This window comes from Mobula hypostoma, chromosome 24 (assembly GCF_963921235.1).
Source record: "Mobula hypostoma chromosome 24, sMobHyp1.1, whole genome shotgun sequence".
Lineage (NCBI taxonomy): Eukaryota > Metazoa > Chordata > Chondrichthyes > Myliobatiformes > Myliobatidae > Mobula > Mobula hypostoma.
In genome coordinates, this window is record NC_086120.1 from 30,295,755 (window position 1) to 30,317,730 (window position 21,976).

The 21,976-nt window shown below is 43.0% G+C and overlaps 1 protein-coding gene across 5 annotated transcripts in view; it reads left to right on the forward strand.

Annotated features, from left to right (window-relative positions):
* LOC134337532 (CUGBP Elav-like family member 4) overlaps positions 1-21,976 on the forward strand; it is a 588,910-nt gene that overhangs the window by 302,656 nt on the left and 264,278 nt on the right. For 4 of the 5 annotated variants that reach the window (XM_063032624.1, XM_063032626.1, XM_063032627.1 and 1 more), the window contains one exon: positions 12,747-12,795. In XM_063032624.1, the coding sequence (XP_062888694.1) occupies positions 12,747-12,795 (49 nt within the window). Of the gene's footprint in view, positions 1-12,746; positions 12,799-21,976 lie in introns of all 5 variants that reach the window. The other variant, XM_063032625.1, reaches the window with a different exon arrangement.

Below are 21,976 nucleotides of genomic sequence, written 5' to 3' on the forward strand. Positions count from 1 at the left end.
ATGTTTTACGATGGATAGATAGTTCCAAGGAATAATTATAGCAGGTGTCCTGGTCTGGAATGTCCTCAGGAAATGTTACGTGCATGTATGTTCCATGAACCCTTGTAAATGGCTACATTTAAGTATTGGATTAACACACACAAAATGCTGGAGGAACTCAACAGGCCAGGTAGTGTCCATGGAAAAGAGTAAACAGTTGATGTTTTGGGCTGAGACCCTTCATCGACCTGAAACCTTGACTGCTTACCCCTTTCTGTAGATGCTGCCTGGCCTGCCGAGTTCCTCCAGCATTTTGCGTGCATTGCTTTGATTTCCGGCACCTGCAGGTTTTCTCTTGTATGTGTGAGTATTTTCAAGGCTCCGTGGAACATGCTGTACATATATCTAACATTTTCTGAAGCATTTCTGTACTTACAGCACAGTCCAGTGAGTGAATCAGGAGTTGCAGGGGGCCTCAGAATAGTGTTTATTCAGAGATACAGTGCAGTGCCGAGCCACACAGCTCAGCAACCCACCAAATTAACCCCAGCCTAATTACTGGACAATTTACAATGACCAATTAACCTATTAACTGATACACTTCTGGTCTGTGGGAGGAAGCCAGAGCACCCGGAGGAAATCCACATGTACACGCTTGAAGAATATACAGATTTCCTTACAGAGGATGCTGGAATTGAACTCTGAACTCTGACTACCCGAGTTGTAATAGCGTCATGCTAACTACTACGCTACCATGGCGCCTCAGGGATTGTGTTAATGTATATATAGGATGTTCCCTGGAACATATCTGTACTTAGATGGCATTCCCCAGACAGTGTAAGCATTTACAGGTCACTTTTAGGAATTCATGAGAATTTAGAGCATTCCCACAGGAACGTGCTAGTATTTACAGAGATAGCCAGGAACATTTCATAATTTGTAGGACATTCCCATGATGCACTAGTCTTTACAATGTGTTCTCAAGAAAATGTTAATTTTCTAGATGATCCCCAGGAGTTTATAAATATTCACCAATAGAGTCATAAGCCCCATGTTCCATCAATCCGTGCCAAACTTTTATTGTGTCGAGATCGCATTGAGATGCACTTGCACCAGAGCCCTCCATGGCACTCAGCTTCCCCCTAAATATTTCACCTTTCACCCTTAACTTATGACCTCTAGTTCCTGTCTCAGCCTACCTTAGTGCATTACTTGCATTCACCCTACCTATACCCCTCATAATTTTCTAATCCGCTATTAAATCTCTCCTCATTCTCCTACCAACAGCAAATAAAGTCCTAAGCTATTCAACCATTCCCTATAGCTCAACAACCTACTCATAAATTTTCTCTGTACTCTTTCAATCTTATTTACATCTTTCCATTAGGTAGGTGGCCAGAACTGTACATCATTCTCCAAATTTGCCTTCACATCTTATACAAGCTTAACATATCATCCCAACTTCTGTACTCAGTACTGCAATGTATGAAGGCTAATACACCAAAAGCTCTTTTTATGACCTGATCTACCTGTGATGCCACTTTCAAGGACTTATGGATCTGTTTTCCCAAAATGGATTCAAGAACGTGATAATATACAGCTAATGTCCTGAGGATTTCCAGGAGAATATTAGATTTGCAGGATTATCCTGAATCTTATCATTGACTATAGAAGATTCCTGGGAAGGTGCAAACATTTATGGTGACTCTTCACGAGAGGTCCCCAGAAATGTGTCAATATTTACAGATGTCCCCAGTCCTTCTGGTGGAGTTAGTCTCATGGTACAATTAGAGAGATAGTTCCAGGACCTTCACAGAGTAACAGGACTGATTATATTCACTTTAAAGAGGGAGTGTAATTTACAGAGTATCAGTCAGGTGGAGGCTTTCTATATGCCTGCTGCCCTCATCTTCCCTTACGCCGGGGGTTATAGGTTTGGAAGGTGCTGTCAGAGCAGCCTTGACAACTACCCTGCAGTGTATTTTCAAGATTAGATACACTGCAGCCACTGTGTGTGCCAATGGTATAGGGACTGAATGCTTAAGGTGATGAATAGGGTGCCAATCAAACTGCTTACTTTGCCTGGACGGTGTCAAGTTTCTTCACGGTAGCTAGAACTATACTTCTCTAGGCAAGAGCAATGGATTCCATTATGTGCCTGATTTATGCCCGTTAGATGGGGGAAATGCATAAACCAGGCAAATGTGTATGGGGTTCCACGGTAGCAAGGTGGTTAGCATGATGCTATTACAGCTCGGCCATTCTGGAGTTCAGAGTTCAATTCCAGCACCATCTTTAAAGAGCCTGTTGTACGTTCTCCCCGTGGACTGTGTAGGTTTTCTCCAGGGTGCTCGGGTTTCCTCCCAGAATCCAAAGACATTAGTAGATTAATTGATCATTGTAAATTGTCCTGTGTTTGGGCTAGTGTTAAATAAGTGGGTTGCTGGGCAGTGCGACTCATGGGTCTGGAAGGGTCTGAGTCACTCAGCACAGGATACTCAGCTTCTAACATAGAAACCTACAGCACATTACAGGCCCTTCGGTTCACAATGTTGTGCCGACCATGTAGCCGTGCTAGAATTACCCTACTGCATAACCCTCTATTTTTCTAAGCTCCATGTACCTATCTAAGAGTCTCTTAAAAGACCCTGTTGTATCCGCCTCCACCACCATCACTGGCAGCCCATTCCATGCACCCTCCACTCTCTGCGTGAAAAAATTTCCCCTAACATCCCCCTTGTACCTACTTCCAAGCACCTTAAAACTATGTCCCCTTATGTTAGCCATTTCACCCTGGGAAAAAGCCTTCAGCTATCCATGCAATCAATGCCCCTCGTCATCTTATACACCTCTGTCAGGTCACCTTTCATCCTCCATCGCTCCAAGGAGAAAAGGCCGAGTTCACTCAATCTATTCTCCGAAGGCATGCTCTCCAATCCAGGCAACATCCTTGTAAATCTCCTCTGCACTCTATTTTTATAGTAGCCACATCCTTCCTGTAGTGAGGTGACCTGAACTGAACACAGTACTCCACGTGGGGCCTAACTAAGGTAACATTACCTCACAGCTCTTGAACTCAATCCCATGGTTGATGAATGCCAAAACAATATATGCCTTCTTAACAACACTGTCAATCTGTGCTGCAGCTTTGAATTTCCTATGGACACAGACGCCAAGATCTCTAAGATCCTCCACACCGTCAAGAATCTTACCATTATTACTTTATTCTGTCTTCAAATTTGATGTACCGAAATGAACCACTTCACACTTACCTGGGTTGAACTTCATCTGCCAATTCTCAGACCAGTTCTGCATCCTATCAATGTACTGCTGTAACCTCTGACAGCCCTCCAGACTATCCACAACACCCCCAACCTTTATGTCATCAGCAAACTTACTAATCCACAAACTGCAGTGATTCGAAGTTACCCTTGTAGCCATGATACTTGTGTGGGTTAGTCCAGCCTGGAACATTGATGGTGGGAAATTAATATTATGGTATTAACACTGAATGCCATAAATAAGTAATTGGACTCTCCTGTTGCTCATAACATGGCCCTTTGTGGCATTTATCTTACTTGCCACTTTTTAGCCCATGTTTGAAAGCTATCTAGTTCTTGCTCTGTGTAGATAGGCGCTGCTTGATTTGCTGAGAAGTTGTGAATGGAATTGAATGTTATGCAATCATCAGGAAGCAACCCTACATCTGATCTCATGAAGTTCATTGATGAAGCAGTTGGGCTGAGGACACTGAATCTAGGAGCTCCTGCAATGATCCCCTGGGATTGGGCTGATTGACCTCCAGTAACCACAACCAAGCAAGGTTTGACTCCAGCTACTGAACTGTTTTCTTCTTGCTGCCCACGGACTTCAATTTTACCAGGTTCCTTGAAACTACATTTAATAGGCATCTGTTAGTCTCATGAGACCATGGATTTGTGCCTTGGAAGGTGTCCAGGGTGCAGGCCTGAGCCAGGTTGTATGGAAGACCAGCAGTAGCCCATGCTGCAAGTCTACCCTCTCCACGCCACCGATGTTGTCCAAGGGAAGGGCATTAGGGCAATACAGCTTGGCACCAGTGTCATCGCAGAGCAACGTGTGGTTAAGTGCCTTGCTAAAGGACACAACACGCTGCCTCAGCTGAGGCTCGAACTAGCGACCTTCAGATCACTAGACCAACGCCTTAACCACTTGGCCACACGCCAACACATTTAATGCCTACAGTACTTACAGATGGTTCCTCAGATTGTGTCTGTATCCACAGATAATTTGACATTAAGAAGGAAATATATTAAATTGTAGAAATGGTAAACAAGGAGAGAGGAAATTTCAATGGCTCATACACTTTTAGAATGGATACATTGCTAGGCTTGGATAATAGGTATCCCAGTGAATAAATATCCCTTCTTTTACAAGAAGCAATTTATTGTCTGAGGCAAGGATTGCAAGTGCAAGGGAACTCACAGTGAACTGTGTCAAACAATAACTAAACCACAGCTGGAGTGCAATGTACAATTATCATCACCACACTACAGGAAGGATACAGGAACACTACAAATGGAAATTTACAAAGATTACTTTCAGGAGAATTATGGCTATGAAGAGACATTGGTAAGGCCGGGGTCATTTTTATGGAATCAATGGTGATAAAACATTTAATTGTGCAGTATAAAATGATAAGAGGTCTAAGCAGGATGAACAGAAAGGAAATAGAAAAAACAAAAATATTGGAAAAATCAGCAGGTCAGGCAGGATATATTATGTTTAATCATACTTCCCAGTGAAACAGAATTAACGCATCAGTCCGAAAGACCTCTCACTGGCAAGGATTTATTTTCCTTAGTAGAAAGAGCAATATCTAAGGGTGGAAATTTATGTTAATGGTTGAATAGGTTGAAGGACAGGTGAGGAAATACCTTTTCATCCAGCAAGTTTTGGAAATTGGGAACTTACTTCCTGAGAGGATTGAGGAAATCCCATGTAAGTTTGAAAAGAATCTGGATGTGCTTATTTAGGATCATAGACTTTATTGTGATGAATAAAGATGAAAGAAATATGATTAACTAAAATGGTCCATTTTTATCTGGAATGTACACAACTTTGTTTGAGTTGTAAATATCTATGACCCTCTAATATTTATCATTGGTCCTTTGGAGAGTGTCATCATTTACGGTTGGTCCCTGGAAGTTTATCACTGTCAGCAAAAATATCAGAGGGGTCTTTTGGTGTTTACAGAGGGTTTTGACAAGTGTGCACTTTTCATATTGGGTCCTGAAGTTCTGGGGTGCTGCCTGGAGTAAACGGCATGAGCTTTAAGAAGAGGCTGGACAGATTTGAGTTGTTTTTGCTGGAGGATCAGAGACAGAAGAGAGACCTCAAAATTATGAGAGGTGTACTGTAGATAGGGTAGATGGTCTTCAATCATTTTCCTGTGGTAGAAATATCAAGTATCTGAGTCAATGCAATTATGGACATCCCACCCTGCAAAAACTGATTTCAGGGAGGTAGCACCATCAATTTGTGGGAGACTCCCAGGAGAGGTGGGATGTCTGCAATAGAGTAGCTCCCTAGCAGCCAGCCAGCTAGTTTAAATAACGTTAGCTATGCTAATGAACAAATGCCACCTGTTAAACTCTCCTCAACATGGCTTTTACGGTCTTAACCCACCACGGGCAATAGAAAAGTCACTGTTGCAAACAGTGCAGCGAGCAACACTGTCATTATTTTTGACCCCTATTAGGCAGGGGTACACTTTAGTGTAGTCTGGGGTGATGTACGTTTTATATTTTCTTTTTTTTCTGGAACACTCTGCCATGGCGCGCTCTCGCTCTCTCTCTCGTGGTTGCTCGCGCGCTCTCTCGCGCTCTTGCTTGCTTTCTCTCGCTCTCTCGTTTGCTTTCTCTCTTGCTCTCTCGCTTGCTTTCTCACTCTCTCGCTTGCTTGCTCTCGCGCTCTCGCTTGCTTTCTCACTCTCTCGCTTGCTTGCTCTCGCGCTCTCTCTCGCTCTCGCTTGCTTTCTCTAGCTCGCTCGCTCTCAAAAAAAATTGATTTTCGTGATATTGTATATAATTTGCGGGCATCAGGGAGCCACTATTCATATGCGGGAGACTCCCAGAACTTCCGGGAGAGGTGGGATGTCTGCATTTAAGGCGAGAGAGGAAAAGTTTACGGAGATGTGCAGGACAGACTTCTTAGACAGAAGGTGGGAGATGTTTTGAACAGGCAGCCAAGTGTATTGGTGAAAGCAGATATGATAGTGGAAATTGGGAACTCACTTCCCTTCATACCTGCCTTCACTACTACACTTGACTGCCTGCTCAAAACATCTCCCGCTCTCTGCGTAAAAAAATCTGTCCTACGCATCTCCGTAAACTTTTCCCCTCTCACCTTAAATGCATAGTGTCTGAGAGGGTGTTAGACCCATGAATATGCAGGAAATGGAGGGATATGGATCATGAACAGACAGAAAAGATTTAGTTTAATTGGCATAGTATTTCGCACAGACATTATGGGCAGAAAGGCTTTTTCCTGTGCTGTACTGTACTATATTTTAGTTTTATATGACAGTTTTACATAAGGACTCCAGAAGCATGTCAGTGTTTCTAACTGGTTCCTGGAGAATACACTAGTATTACAATTGGTCTGCAAAGTCTTCCTTTTTGGAAATGTTTGGAGCAGCATTTATAATTGGATCAGAGGTGTCTAAGGCTTGTAGGCCACTGTGTGAACCTTTCAGCAAGGGAATTTATAGCCGAAGTTTCCAAAGTGGAATATTTATGAAGGGTGGGAAGTGATAATTTTGGGTGTTACTGATTCATTCAACACAAGGGGATAGTTTGATTAACTGCGTTTGCATAAAGTGACCATAATCCTCATGTGTTTTGAAGCTGGTGAGCCAGGGGGCCTTGCTTTTGGGTCCTGAATGAGTTCCTTGTCTCTGGCAAGTTTAGCAGTCCAAGGTTTATTGCATTCATCGTCGCTGCTGGTATTCACAAAGTGAGGTTCGTGAACCCAAACATTTCCTGAAACCATAAGGTGATTTGGAGGGGAGGCTACTGAAGGATGCTATTATGTGACTGTGAAGTTGCATTCATTATTGAAGTAATGTTGGTTAAAGAGATATAGATAGCTGGGAAATTCCTAACTGTGAGTGATATCTTGGGCATATCAGGAATGGAATTGGCATGGATAGGGTTAGTGATTTAAGAATGAGGCAGAATACCAGGAAGAAGTTCTGCTTTGGTACACACCCACTGCTTAGGGAGGGATAGGCTCTGGAAATAATGGAGACCCTGTGATAAGATGAAGAACAAGCTGCTGCCTTCTCTGTCCTGAATGCTCTGTGTTGCATGAAGACCAAGAACAAGACAGAGAATAAAAAAAAAACTAACTTTTGATTTGTAACTTTTCAATCTTCAATTTCTTTTGTAATTTTGTGGCTTGCAGCAATAAGCAATCATTAATGACACTAAAAACACATAATGAGAACGTTAGGGCATTGATATATTAAGCCTCAATGAACCTCTTTGCATCCTAACTGTCTGAAGTAGCTCACAGAATGGGCTACACAGAAGAAGTAACTTGGGCTTTCAACCTGGGAAAATATGTTGCCTAATCGCTGAAGGTGAATATTTAACGCAATGTCTTCTGCTAATGGGATTGCATGCAAAAATGGACAATTATAGAACACCTTTCACATTCAAAGATCATTTCAAAGTGGTTTCCAACCAATGAATCATTCTTGAACTGCAGACACTTCTGTTATTTGGCAAATGCAGCAGCTAATTAACATGCAACAAAGTCCTACACATGGCAAGGACAGCAAGATCCAAGATTTATACGGTGATTTAATGTAGGAAAATACCTCAAGGTGTTTCATGGCACCAATGTTAGACATTTGCTGAAGAATCGTTTATTTTAGCCTGATGAGCTGATGTTGATGAAATTGTGCACTTAGATTGATGTGACATGGTAGACTGAGAAAAGAGGGTGAGGGAATAGATCCTCTGTGTCTGATGGTTAAGGGAGCTCTCGTAATCCTATCATTAGGCAGCTTCTAGACCAATGCGGCATGCTCACATCCTTCTGTTGACCTGGATTATGCGTTGAAACCCTGCAGTGGGTTTGAGCCCTTGGTCAGAAACAAGCTTTCTCCATCTGATGTGACGCTGGACCCTTCCAACCCAACCCAAGCTTGAGAGGACCCAACTCTATCTGCGCTTCTGACAAAACCAGTCAGATTGGGTCAGGTGGTGGCCATGCTGTACTTTCCCCGCTCCATATTGTAAACGGGCCAAAAGGAATCGCCTGATATTATCGCATATGTCCTCTGCTGTTGATCAATCTTTAGTATTCTATCCTCAAAAAGCAATAGCAACAATTCACAATGACCAATTATCCTACTATCTGGCCACATCTTTGGACTGTGCGAGGAAACTGGAGCAGTAGCATGTTTGAGAGTGCTTATATTTATCGCAGTGCTTGGGTTATCTTTTTAAGAACATTTCTGTGCCTCAGACTCAGCGCAGCTTTTATTAGACCTCTTAGAGCTAGGCCCAATGGAAATGTTATTTTCCTGGGATGTGTGAGGCTTGCAGCTGTTCATCCCCAACAAAGAGAATGGGAGCCGGACTATATTTTGATTTCCCAGAGTAAACTGGGTTCAAACCTAATCAAAGCAAATAGGATGAATGCCTCATAAAATCATTGAGCCATGATAAAGGACAGGGGGCCGACCAGTCCTGTGCTCCCCCTTTAAATCTAGACAAGTAATCCCACTCCCCTACTTTGTCCACAGTCTGTAATTCCTTATTTTTCTTCAATTATGTATCAAATTCCCTTCCAGAACTTAATATTGAATCGGTTCCCTCCAGCAGTGTGATCCAAATCACAACAACTCATGTGAAAAGTTATTTCCTCGTGTCTAGTTATTTTGCCAATCAAATATGTGTCCTCCAGTTACCAGCCCTTCCACCGGTGGTAACTGTTTCGCTGACTTACTCAATCAAAACCCTTAATGATTTCAAACACTTTTATTAAACCTCCTCTACAGAGAACAACCCCACAGTCCTCATATAAATGAAGTCCCATATCCCTCGTATCATTCCAGCAAATTCTGTTTCTCAGTTGCCTTTAAGGGTTGAATTTAAAATGAGTTTGATCACACTGTTATCTACTGCCAAGATAACACAACAAGCCTAAATAGAAATTTCATTCAGGGATGTCACGGGGAATGAGAAAAGGAAAAGAAAAAAGGCTCTCACCACCTCATTTACGCTCGTCTCTTTAAAGCTGGAAGTGATGCATGTTGTTCAGTCAAAAGGGAGGGAATTTTCATCATGTAGGTGTTGGTCTGTAAGTATTCAATACTTGCACAGCCTGATGGAGGGGGTGAGAGGAAGGTTTAAGGAAATTTCTCTATGGAAGTAGGCAGAGCTATTATAGAGGAAAATACTGGTGGGGTAAAGGCCACTGATGCTTACCCATTTGTTCAGGACTTCTCTTTCTTTACTGGCTCCATATATTGAATTGACTTTATTACTTACATCCTTCATATACATGAGGAGTAAAAATCTTTATGTTACATCTCTGTCTAAATGTGCAATATGCAATTTATAATAAATATCAAATGACATAGAAATACAGTTGTGTCAGCATGAATTAAGCAGTCTGAAGCTGTCCTGGAGCCTTTTATGCTGCGGTACCGTGTCCTGGATGGTTGCAGCTGGAACAGTTTGTGGTTGGGGTGACTCGGGTTCCCAATGATCCTTCGGGCCCTTATACACATCTGTCTTTGTAAATGTCCTGAATAGTGGGAAGTTCACATCTACAGGTGTGCTGGGCTGTCCGCAGCACTCTCTGCAGAGTCCTGCGATTGAGGGAAGTACAGTTCCCGTACCAGGCAGTTAGGATGCTCTCAACTGTGCCCCTGTAGAAAGTTCTTAGGATTTGGGGGCCCATACCAAACTCCTTCAACCATCTGAAGTGAAAGAGGCGCTGTTGTGTTTTTTTCACCACACAGCCGGTACGTACAGACCACGTGAGCTCCTCAGTGATGTTTATGCCGAGGAACTTAAAGCTGTTCACCCTCTCAACCCCAGATCCATTGATATCAATACGGGCTAGCCTGTTTCCATTCCTCCTATAGTCTACAACCAGCTCCTTTGTTTTTGCGGCATTGAGGGAGAGGTTATTTTCTTGACACCACTGTGTCAGGGTGATGACTTCTTCTCTGTAGGCTGCCTCATTATCATTTGAGATTAGGCCAATCAGTGTAGTGTCGTCAGCAAATTTAATTAGCAGATTGGAGCTATGGGTGGCGACACAGTCATGGGTATACGGAGGGTAAAGGAGGGGGCTTAGTACACAGCCCTGAGGGTCAAGTTGAGTGTCAGAGGGGCAGAGGGATGGGAGCCCACTCTTACCACCTGCTGGCGATCTGACGGGAAGCGCAGGATGCAGCTACATAAAGCAGGGTCAAGTCCGAGGTCTCTGAGCTTCTTGTCGAGCCTGGAGGGAATTATGGTGTTGAATGCTGAACTGTAGTCCAAGAACAGCATATAGCTATGGATAGAGGTTTCCCATCTGAGCTTCATTTTAAAGTCACAAATGCTTCTTATTCCCAAACAGACACGTGGAAGTGGTGAAAACAGTCCTAAGATGATCCGAGTGGATGAGAGGAGTTTTGCCTTTGCTCCTTCTCCACTACCTTTGTTTTCCCACTTGCCAGTCCAAACTCATTAATGCCCCAGTCTTAGTTGGCGCTCAGAATGCTAGGAAAGGCGCTCTGAAATAAAAGCAGCAACTGCTGGGAACGCTCAGCAGGTCAGTCCGAGTTAAGCGGACAAAAGGAGTGTTAACACGTCAGGTCGCTGAGCAATGCATGTAAAATGTTGGAGGAACTCAGCAGGTCAGGCAGCGTCTATGGGGGGAGATTCCTTCTTCAGCCCCTTACCTCTTCAATCTATCATCTCCTAGCTTCTTGCTTCATTTACCTCCCCCCTCCACCCACTCTCCTCCCAATTCACCTGGTCTCACCTAATGCCTGCCTGCTTATACTCCCTCCTCTCCTCTGGCCTTTTAATACTGGTTTCACCTTTTCAGTCCTGATGAAGGATCGTGGCCCGAAACGTCGTCTATTTATTCCCCTCCATAGATGCTGCCTAACTTGCTGAGTTCCTTCAGCCTATTGTGTGTGTTCCTCAAGATTTACGGCATCTGCAGTATCTCTTGTGTGAATGAACAGTCGACATCTTGGGCTGAGATCAGGAATCTGAGTCAGAGCTGACAAATTAACAATGTTCCAAGTCTAAAGCAGAGAAATTATGATGAGGAGGAAGGAAGCGATGGGGAAGAACAGGGAAAAAGACGTCTGTTGATGAAGTAAATAAAATGATGATGGTTTCAAGGCAAAATGGTACAGTTTGTGATGGGGAAAAATAACTCATTTATTGACCATAGGAAGCGGAATAACAGAAACGTTACCTGGAATTTCTAAACTCTCTGTTGAGTCCAGAAAACTGCAGTGTCGAAATCTCTATGGTCTTGCCCTGATGAGCTTCTTCCACAATGTGTGAATGTCACTGGGATCCTGCTGTACATACTCATTGAACGCCATTGCTTGGGTAGATACAGTATGGAAGGGAGATCCTTGCTGGATCTCTATCCCACAGAAGCAAACCTCCCCTCCCATGTCCCCACTCCCCACATCTACCCCTCTGGTGTCCCGAATTAAGGAAGGTCAGTGCAGATGAAATGCCTTGGATTCTGTAACTTGGGGGAGTCACTGGCTACTCCCCAGTCAAACAGAGTACTCTGCCACAGGGAAAGCCCAGCCTGGGTGTTCCAAAGAGACAATTATTTTCATGTCAATTGCTAGTCTAACATAAGGTGACAGAACAATACACACAATGTGTTGGAGGAACTCAGCAGGTCAGGCAGCATCTACGGATGGGAATTCCTGTTCCACTCCCATCCGTAGATGTTGCCCGACCTGCAGAGCTCTCCAGCACATTGTGCGTATTGCTGTAGATGTCCAGCAACTGCAGTACCTCTTGTGTCTATAAGGGGATGGATGCTGGATTTATACAGCCCCAATTCTTGAGATTAGTTTTGTTCGTCACATGTACGTCGAAACATGCAGTAAAGTGTATCGTTTGCATCAAACCAAATGAATGAGGATTATGCTGGAGGCAGCCTGCATGCCCACAATTTACTAACCCTCACTGTACATGTTTGGACGGTGGGAGAGAACTGGAGCACCCAGAGGAAATCTGCACGGTCATGCGGAGAATGTATAAACTCCTCTCAGACTGTGGCAGGAATCGAACCCTGAAGGGCAGTTGCAGGCACCGTAAAGCCGTTGTATTAACTACTGTGCTACCACCCTTGGGAAGCGGTGACTAGGCTGCAGAGTGAGAATACTGCTGAGATGACCAAGAGTTGTGTAAGTCACCTGTTATTCCAGAAACAGCTTAGTAAAAGAACCCAGATAATAGGCTTTGAAGAAAACATTCATTAAGTCAAGGCAAATCTATTTTTTTCCCCCAACGTCTAACCCCTCCAGTAGGAGTGATAATGTCTGGGAAATAACTCTTCTGCAAGTACTGTGAATTCTAATTTTTTCTTTTGCAATGTAAGACATTGTCAAAGATTTCAAATGCGCAGCCAGTGCCTTGAAGTGACATTGTGATTTATGACTTGCTAAAGACACCGTTTTCAATAGACATTCTAATCCACAATTCCTCTTTCTCTTCTTTATCTTCCAGATGAATCGACCCATTCAGGTGAAGCCTGCGGACAGCGAGAGTCGTGGAGGTAGTTGTAACTGATATTTTATTGAGCTAGAGATATCAGCCATGGGACTTCCTTAATATTTTAATTAATGATGGCTGAATACATTTGGTTGAGTGGATTTAAATGCTCTCCCTATTGACAACTCTTTTCTATCTTCCTACTCCTTTACCCATTCTCTGGAGGTACTGCTGCTTGTTGAGGAATGAGAGTACAGAGGTGCCATAGGCAATTGGTCACTCCTCTTGGCTTCATTGATCGGGGGAGAGTATCACAGCTGAGCAGCTCCCAGAATCTCTCGGGTCCATCCTGTTTCTACTTGACATCCAACCCTTGGCATATAGCTCATCATTAGCAACAGGGAAGGGCAGCTGGAGTCTGTTCTTTCCATGAGAGCTCTGCATCATTAACTGGGACTAATTGTTGCATGCCAGACTTTACCCTGATTGAAGCTGGATAACCTAGCACTGGCTGGAGTTTGATCATAAACCATCCCATCAGGCATATTTCATTACTACAACAGGAAGTGCATCAGCTTATTGAGGCATGGAGAAAGAATAACTTCTCTTAATGAATACACAAGTAAGGGGCAATACTTTTGATGGCGGAGGTTATGGGACAAAGTGTACTTGTGGCATATAGCTTTGGTGACTGCATTTATGCTGCTCTTTAACTGTCATTGAAATGATACTCAAATGTATTTAATAATTAATTTGTATTAAACTTACATTAGGTTTCCCCTGTGCCTCTGTGGGGAGTTCTGGCATATGGTTCTCTTCAGAAAGTGGAAAATGAACACAGATTTTACTCTAGTCAGCAAGAAATCTTGCAGAATCATACTGCATGATGAGTCCATTTGTCCCATTATCCTTATGGTACATTTGTTGAAAGTGTAGTCAAGTTACTGTTCAGCATCATCTGCTCCAATCTACAATCTTTCCCCATAGTAGCAGCATGATCACTTGAGTCAAGTATGATGTTTCCTTAAGGGGTTGACTATTGGTGGGTCCTCAGGTGACTTTAGAGGCAGATACAGGATTCATGTATTCTGGTGCAGTGTGGGCACATGGAAGTGGTGGCTGAGATTAGTGATTGGGTCTTTTAGTCGGTCAGTCTCTCCTTTCGCAGATTGCCACTTGTTCTCTGTGGCGCAGCGGATGTTGCCCTCACGTGATGCAGCTCCCTCTCGAACAGATTTCCTCCAGCTTCATCTATTGAGTGCAATTTCTTCCCGGTTTTTAGCCGTAATGTTGAGTTTCTTCAGGCTGATTTTGAAGTTGTCTTTGAAATGTTTGCTTTCTCCATCAGGGGCTCACTGACCTTCCTTCAACTGGGAAGAAGGATCAGTTTGTGGAGATGTAAGTTAGGCATAGTTGCCCCAGAGATCACTCCATCTTGTGGATCCAGGGATTCTCTTTTTGAGGGCAAGTGCTGATTCTTCCTTCTATTGGCCAGTGGCAGTCTGATGTACACAGGGTTTTGCAGGTTTACCACAGGTTTCCTCTGAGCTCACAGATGGTTTGGAATTCAAGATTCATGATTGTTCAGTGTCATTTCCTGTACACAAGTGTAAACAAGAATGAAGTAATTGTTACTCTGGATCCAATGCAGCAAAAAAACCCACAAAAGTTAGAGAAAACAATAATAATAGTAAAAAAAAACACAGTAAATATTAATACGTAAAATTGCTTATATACATAGATTGATTGTATGTCCATAAAGTGACGCTGGGCACAGGAATGTCTGTGCATGAGGTGACTGACAGGAAATAATAAAGTTGTGGTGGTTAGGGGTATGGAGGGGTGGGTTAGTGGGTGGAGACGTTGTTCAGCCTTACTGCTTGGGGAAGTAACTGTTTTTGGGTGTGGTGGCCCTGGCGTAGATGCTACGTAACCTCCTCCCTGATGGGATTGCAGCAAACAGTCCCCGTGCAGGGTGGATGGGATCCTTCATGATGTCACTGGCCCTTTTCTTCCGATGATGCAACTTGTCTGGATGTTCTCCATTGCACATCAGTTGAATGATGTGAGTATGGATGTGCATAGTCCAACTCTCTTTGGCCTCCTCAGAAAGTAGAGGTTCTGGTGAGCACTCCTGACTGTGTAGAATATTTTCTGGGACCATGAGATGTTGTATGAGATGCACACCCTCAGGAATTCGAAACTGCTTGCAGTTTTCACTTCTGTGGCACCGAAGTAAAGTGGTGTGAGTAGTGCAAGTTCTCTGAAGTCAATAACCATCTCCTTTGTCCTGTTGACTTTGAGGAAGAGGTTACTTGCCTGACACCAGGCCTCGAGCTCTTCCAACTCCTCTTTGGAGGCTGTCTCATCGCTGTTGGTGATGAGCCCCACCACTGTTGTGTCATCAGTGAACTTGACAATGTGATTACTCCAGAAGTTTTATGGCAAAGAAAGAGACATTTAGCTCAGCATGGTGATATTTGGGAAGATCTACCAGATTTGCTGCCATTAAGTTCAGGTAAGGTATGGTTCTGAGGGATGATTCTCTTGAAACTGCCCAAATATGGAGCTAGGGTCTGAATGTAATTGAGCTTCTTCCTGATGGAGCCCCATCCCACCTTCCCATAATGATCACATGGATGCCCACACTCAAAATCGGATCTTATACGGGAAGGCAAGCTTTGTCTTCTGGAGTGTTGGGCTGATCGGCGAGAGGTATTACTGTATTGTGGATTTGATCTCATTAAATGAACAACAATATTGTTAAAACAACTTAAGCACAGGAAAGGGGAAAATACTTGTGTTTTGTTGTTGAAGCTAAACATGTGAGAATATCAGACCCAGTTAGAGTTACTTCTCATGCAGTCATTCCAGCTCAAGACAATGGAACTGAGTGCAGTGAGACAAGTACCTCTGTTGGCCAGTACTTCCTCACTATCCAGTACTGCTAACCAAAGGACAAATTTCTCCCCAAGTGTGTTTTATTTTGAGTGATGAACTGATCTGAAAATCAATAAGAGAATCTATGAACTGTTGCAGACAATGCAAAGTTTGTTTAGGATCTTGGTGGATTTAAACTTCTGATTTAACAATGCACAAGATTTTACTAATATGGAACTTCTTTGATAAAATGACAGCCTAAAAATTCCATATCCTTGAGGGTGCACTGTCGAAATTCTTTGGTTAGCTTGCTGTCATTTCCTTGCTGTGCTTTGAGATGAACCATGAGACAACACCTTGGGCAGAGGAGGGAGCAATGTTGTCTTGGAAAGAAGGTGCTAGGAGTACGAAATACAATCATGGTGTTAATTTTTACTAGCACGTTGTCTAAGGAGGATATGGTCACAAGAATGAGTGAGCTGAGTTCTCATGGTTAATTATCCTAATCAGAATCAAATTTGTACACAATTAGATCAGGAATTATAATCAGTTGGGTTTCAACTCTTGGCTGATGGTTGCCTTACCATTCATCCACCTAATGCCTACTTGGAGTTAAAATTGGTACTTAATGTTCCCAAGTTATTAGTTATTCTTTTATTTATCATGATTTTTGTTGATGTTCCTGTCCATCTTCCCAACAAATATGATTCCCGGGGCACTAAAAAGATTAGATTTTGATTTAAATTCTTATTATTATTTCACAAGTTCATCATGTGATCTTTTGGTTGCTAGCTTCACATTGAATAGCCTCACAATTGCATTACCACCTCATGCCCAGGCAGATGCCAAGCAGATTAGACTGGGACATGTGAGAGAGCCTCAGGCTGGTTCTTAGCCAGGGATGTTGAATGGTGTTAAAAAGCCAGTGGCCCACAGAACAGAAGTTTGCAATGTTGCCCACACTTCAGTCGTGAGGAGAATGCCAGCCGTACGTTGAGATGCGGATGCAGCCATTCAGACTTTTAACTCCTCTTCTCTGTTGGCTTGAACTATCCGCTCAGGATTCAGTCTGAGAGTTGTGAGAATTGGCTGCACCGTGATAGGAAATCGACTTAAAAAAATGTTACATCCATATTAACAAACATACATATATTTTGAAGAGCTGCCTAATAATTAAAGAGGAGAGGCATTACATACAGGAATGACTGGAAAAGTCAGGTTGCATAGTGGTTAGTGTAAGGCTTTACAGCCCCAGCGATCTGGGTTCAATTCCTATCACTATCGTTAGAAGTTTGTATGTTTTCCCTGTGATTGTCTGGGTATCCTCTAGGTGTGCTGGTTCCACATTCCAATGATGCACGGGTTAGGGTTAAGCCTGAGTTATACTTCTGCGTCAACTCGACACCGTAACCTGCGCGCGTTGTGAGCATTTATACTTGTGCGTTGATGTGTCTGCGTCGCTCTGCAATTTGGGCACGTCGCGCTTGCGCACACACCTGCCCGTGCAAGGCTTCATGGTCATGGTAGTCTTTCTCGGGGTAAACGAGAAGCGAGCATCTTTTCTCGTAAAAGCGAAATGTGTCCTTCATAATTTTGGAGGTCTATAAAGCTTTATGGAAAGCATTGCAGCCAGAGTTCCTTCCCTGCCCTTCAGTCGCCCAATGGGAAGCTATTGCAGTGTAGGATGAAATGCGATGCTACCAAGCGGACCAATCACAGCTGTTGTGTTCTGCGTTGCCACAACGCGTAGTTACATTTTGGGAGAGGTGCGCGTCAGGCTATGGCGTAGGGATCCAAGTCGGCTCTGCATGGTGTTTGCGGCGACGCAGTACTTATGGCGTCGAGTTGATGCAGAAGTATAAATCAGGCTTTAGTAAGCTGTGGGCATTCTGTCTTGGTACCGGAAGCATGGTGATTGCGGGGTGCCTCAACTACATTCTCAGACTGTGTCAGTTGTCGACGCAAACGATGCATTTCACTGCATGTTTCGATGCACAGGTTCAAAATAAATTTATTGTCAAAGTGTATATATCACCGTGCTATAACGAGATTCACTTTATTGCGGATATTCACAGTAGGTAAAAAGAAACAATAAAATCAATGAAAAATTGCATGCAACAAGGGCAGACAACCAAAAGACAACAAATTTTGCAAATGCAGAAAAATAAGAAAATAAATAAATATTGAAATTACAAGTTGTAGAGTCATTGAGAGCGAGTCCACAGGAATCAGTCATGTGCTGGGGTGATTTAAATTATCCCCTCTGGTACAAGAGCCTTATGGTTGAGGGCTAAAAACTCTTCCTGAACCAGGTGGTGTGGAACCTGAGGCCACTGTACCTTCTTCCTGATGGTAACGGCAAGAAGAGAGCAAGGCCTGAATGGTTTGGGTCCCTGATGATGGATACTGCTTTCCTGTGACAGCTCCCCTTGTAGGTATGCTCAGAGGTGGGGAGCACATTATCTGTACCAACTACGCTTTGTAGGTTTTACTGTTTAAAGGCATTGGTGTTCCCATATCAGACTATGATGCAACCAGTCAGGACACTCTCCCCTGTTCTTCTACAGAAGATTCTCAAAGTTTTAGATGACATGCCGAATCTGTGCAGACGTGTTGGTAATGGCAAGAAGAGAGCATGACCTGGATGGTTTGGGTAGGAAGTAGAGGCTTTGTGTCTTCTTTGCATGCTCAGCCCAGCACAAATCATCTGAAATGATAACACCAAGGAATTTAAAATTGCTGACCCTCTCCACCCCTAATCTCTTAATGAAGCCTGGCTCATGGTCCTCTGGTTTCCTCCTCCTGTAGTCAATAATCAGCTCTTTGGTTTTGCTGGCATTGAGTGAGAGGTTGTTGATGTGGCACCATTCTGCCAGATATTTAATCTCCCTCCACATTTGCTTTGCCTCCACAAAAGTGGTGCCATCAGCAAACTTAAACATGGGATTGGAACTGTACTTAGCCTCATAGTCATAAGTGTAAAGCGACTAGAGCAAGGTGTAAGCACGGTGCCTTACAGTGCATCTGTGCTGATGTAATTGTGGAGGAGATGTTGCCAATCTGAACAGAGTGGAGTCTGCAAGTGAGGAAATCGAGAATCCAGTTGCACAAGGGGGTATTAAGGCCTAGGACTTGGAGATTATTGATTGGTTTTGAGGGAATGATAGAATTGAATGCTGAGCTGTAGTCAATGAAGAGCATCCTGCTGTATGGATCTTCACTATCCAGATGTTCGAAAGCCAATGAAATGACACCTGCTGTTGACCTGTAGTGACGGTAGGCAAATTGGAGTGACAAATAAAACTAATCTTTGTTGTTTTCTCAGAATAGAGCAGGTTAAGAGGAAATTGGATGGATGTGCTTGAATAGATGAATGGGTTTGATAAAATTAACATGGCTGAATGAGCGATGAACAAAGGATACAGATTTAAGACTAGGAGAAATGGCTTAATGAAGCATCTTTTTTCAAAACCATTGAGCTGTTCCTCAAATGTCTGGTGGAAGCAGATTCAATAATAACTTCAAAATTGAACACTGGTAGAAAAATCAAATTACAGGGTGATGGAAAAAGCAGGATAAAGTAATTCTAAGCATTGCCACAAGCATGACAAGCTAAATAGCCTACTTCTATGCTGTGTTATAATATTATCTCCAAGGAAGGAAAGATTACATACAGTGGCCACTTTATTAGGTATCTCCCATACCTAATAAAGTGGCCACTGAGTGTATGTTTATGGTCTTCTGCTGCTGTAGCCCGTCCAGTTTAAGGTTCGAAATGCTATGCATTTGGAGATGCTCGTCTGCACACCACTGTTGTAACACATGGTTATTTGTGTTACTGCTGCCTTCCTGTCAGCTTGAACTAGTCCGGCCATTCTGCCCTGACCTCTCTCATTAACAAGGCATTTCACCCACGGAAATGCTGCTCACTGAATATTTTCTTATTTTCCGCACTATTCTCTGTAAACTCCAGAGACTGTTGTGCGTGAAAGTCCCAGGAGATTAGCAGTTACTCAAACCACCCCATCAGGCACCAACAATCATTCCACCGTCAAAGTCACTTAGATCATATTTCTTCCCCATTCTGATGTTTGGCCTGAACCTCTTGACCATGTCTGCATTGAATTTCTGCCACATGTTTGGCTGATTAGATACTTGCGTTATCAACCAGGTGTACAGATAGCCACTGCTAGTATATCTGTATAATAGTTTCATGGTTGCATAATGCCCCAAAGCCCCAGGCAGACAATGAAGTACTGCTGAAGTATAGTCACAGTTTGAGGAACAACAGCAGCCAATTAGCACATAGCAAGTCCCACAAACTACAATATCAACCACCTATTTTAGTAATTGAGAGTTCAGTACTGACTGGAACACTGGAAAGAACAGATGGGCAATTAGTCTAATGTTGCAACAGAACACTGGCATTTCTGATACTACAGATTGTAGAGGAATGGTTGGCCAGGTAGAATACTCGTGAGTGGTGTGAGGGTCAGTGCGGTGGGGTCAATTAAAGGAAAGTGGAAGACTGACCTGGGAGGGGCCCAGTCATCAATGCTTAGGGAAGACCTTGTGGTCCCCGGGGTGTGCAATGAAAAAGAGCATTGCAAGGAGAATAATATTCCAGACATAAAGAAAATTGAATTCTTGGATGTCATTCAGCTACATGGAAGTTACCATTACTACATTGTACTCTGGAGAAAGGAGAATTATAAAGAAAAGAGCAACACTGAAGGGTTGAGTTTCCAGTGATTTATCCTTAAGGCTTCAATCAAACTTCTTTGCATTGGTTTGTAGTCTAGGCCTTGTCAGACTTATCAGGAGAATTGAATAATAACCTTCATAAACATTTCTCTTTTCTGAAAATTTATGGAATTGCCTAATAAAAAGTTAGGTTATGCTTACCAAGAGGCTTGAAGATTAATGCCTCTTGAGAGCCGTCAATGTTGTTAGATTTCTTGGAGTGGAGTGCCTTTCAATTTAATGAACGATTATGTCTTTAGAAGGTCGTTTACAAAATGTGTTGCTTTGATTGTAACTTCCCCTACAATAGTAACATACTAACTAACTAAGTGGCCACCATTCTGCAATAACCTAGAGTCTGACTACTAAAACAAGCCCAACACAACTTGGATCTGTCTTGAATTTGGGCTTTGATCAAGCTTAGATTGGCCATAATTGAATTGGTTTTAATTTCATACTTGAGCAGATTTCTAAAACAGGAAACACCACACCCCACCTCAATGCAACCCAATAACGTCTGGGTACTAAAACATTTCCTTATTACAGAGGCAATTACCTCATTTCATTTGTTTTAGCAAAGGCATGGACAGGGCTTGCACAAATTTCCATACATTGACGATGGGAGTTCATAGGAAAGCCCTACCAACATTTTCAATAGAAACATATTAAGCCTTGGACTTAATTTTCAATAGAAACATTTTAAGCTTTAGACTTGTTGCATTTAATTGGACCAAATAAGCAGCCTTGCAAGTTTACAATATATCAAATATCACCTTTTTTTCCTCTCACTGAGGCTGTCCCACTTCCTAATGGGACAGGTGGAGGGAAAGAGGAGCAACTGAGTACAGAGTATTACAAAAGGGATCTAGTGCCCATGAAGTGTTACAAAAAGGAAGCAATTAATACAAAGGATGGAATAGATATTGTTGCATTACGAAAGTAACATTACAGAAATACTGGGCCACAGAAATACTGCCAATCACAGCTTGTGAATGGTCTCACTTCAATATTCTTTTCTGCATTAATAGTTGATTGCACTGCTCCTGAGAAACGTTATCTCATTCTGCCCTGCAGAGCTGATGTACGGTTAGAATGACAATAAAGTTTTTTGAATCATTGAATTTGAATCTTAAATCAATGCCCGTCTCCTCGGGTGACAGCTGAAAGTTGAAACGCTAGAAGGGTTGAAGTGTTTGGGGAGAGCTGGGAATTTTGCTGCTTCTGGGGAGGCACAGTAGCTTAGTGGTTAAGTCGACGCTTTACAGCAGCTAGCTGTAAGATTGGGGTTTGACTTGTGCCACTCTCTGTAGGGAGTTTTTAAGTTTTCCCTCTGACCACGTGGGTTTCCTCCACGTGCTCCCGTTTCCTTCCTCGTTCTAAAGACATACGGTTACGGTTAGTGAGCTTTGGGCACCAGAAACTTGGCAACTCTTATGGGCTGCCCAGCACAATCCTCACTGATTGGACACAAACGACACCATTCACTGTATGTTTCAATGTACATGTGACAAATAAAGCTGATCTTTAATTTTCATCAAAGCTGATTGAACAAGAAATATGTCATAGGCAACTCCCGTTCTTCCAGCACACTAAAAAGTTGCTGGTGAACGCAGCAGGCCAGG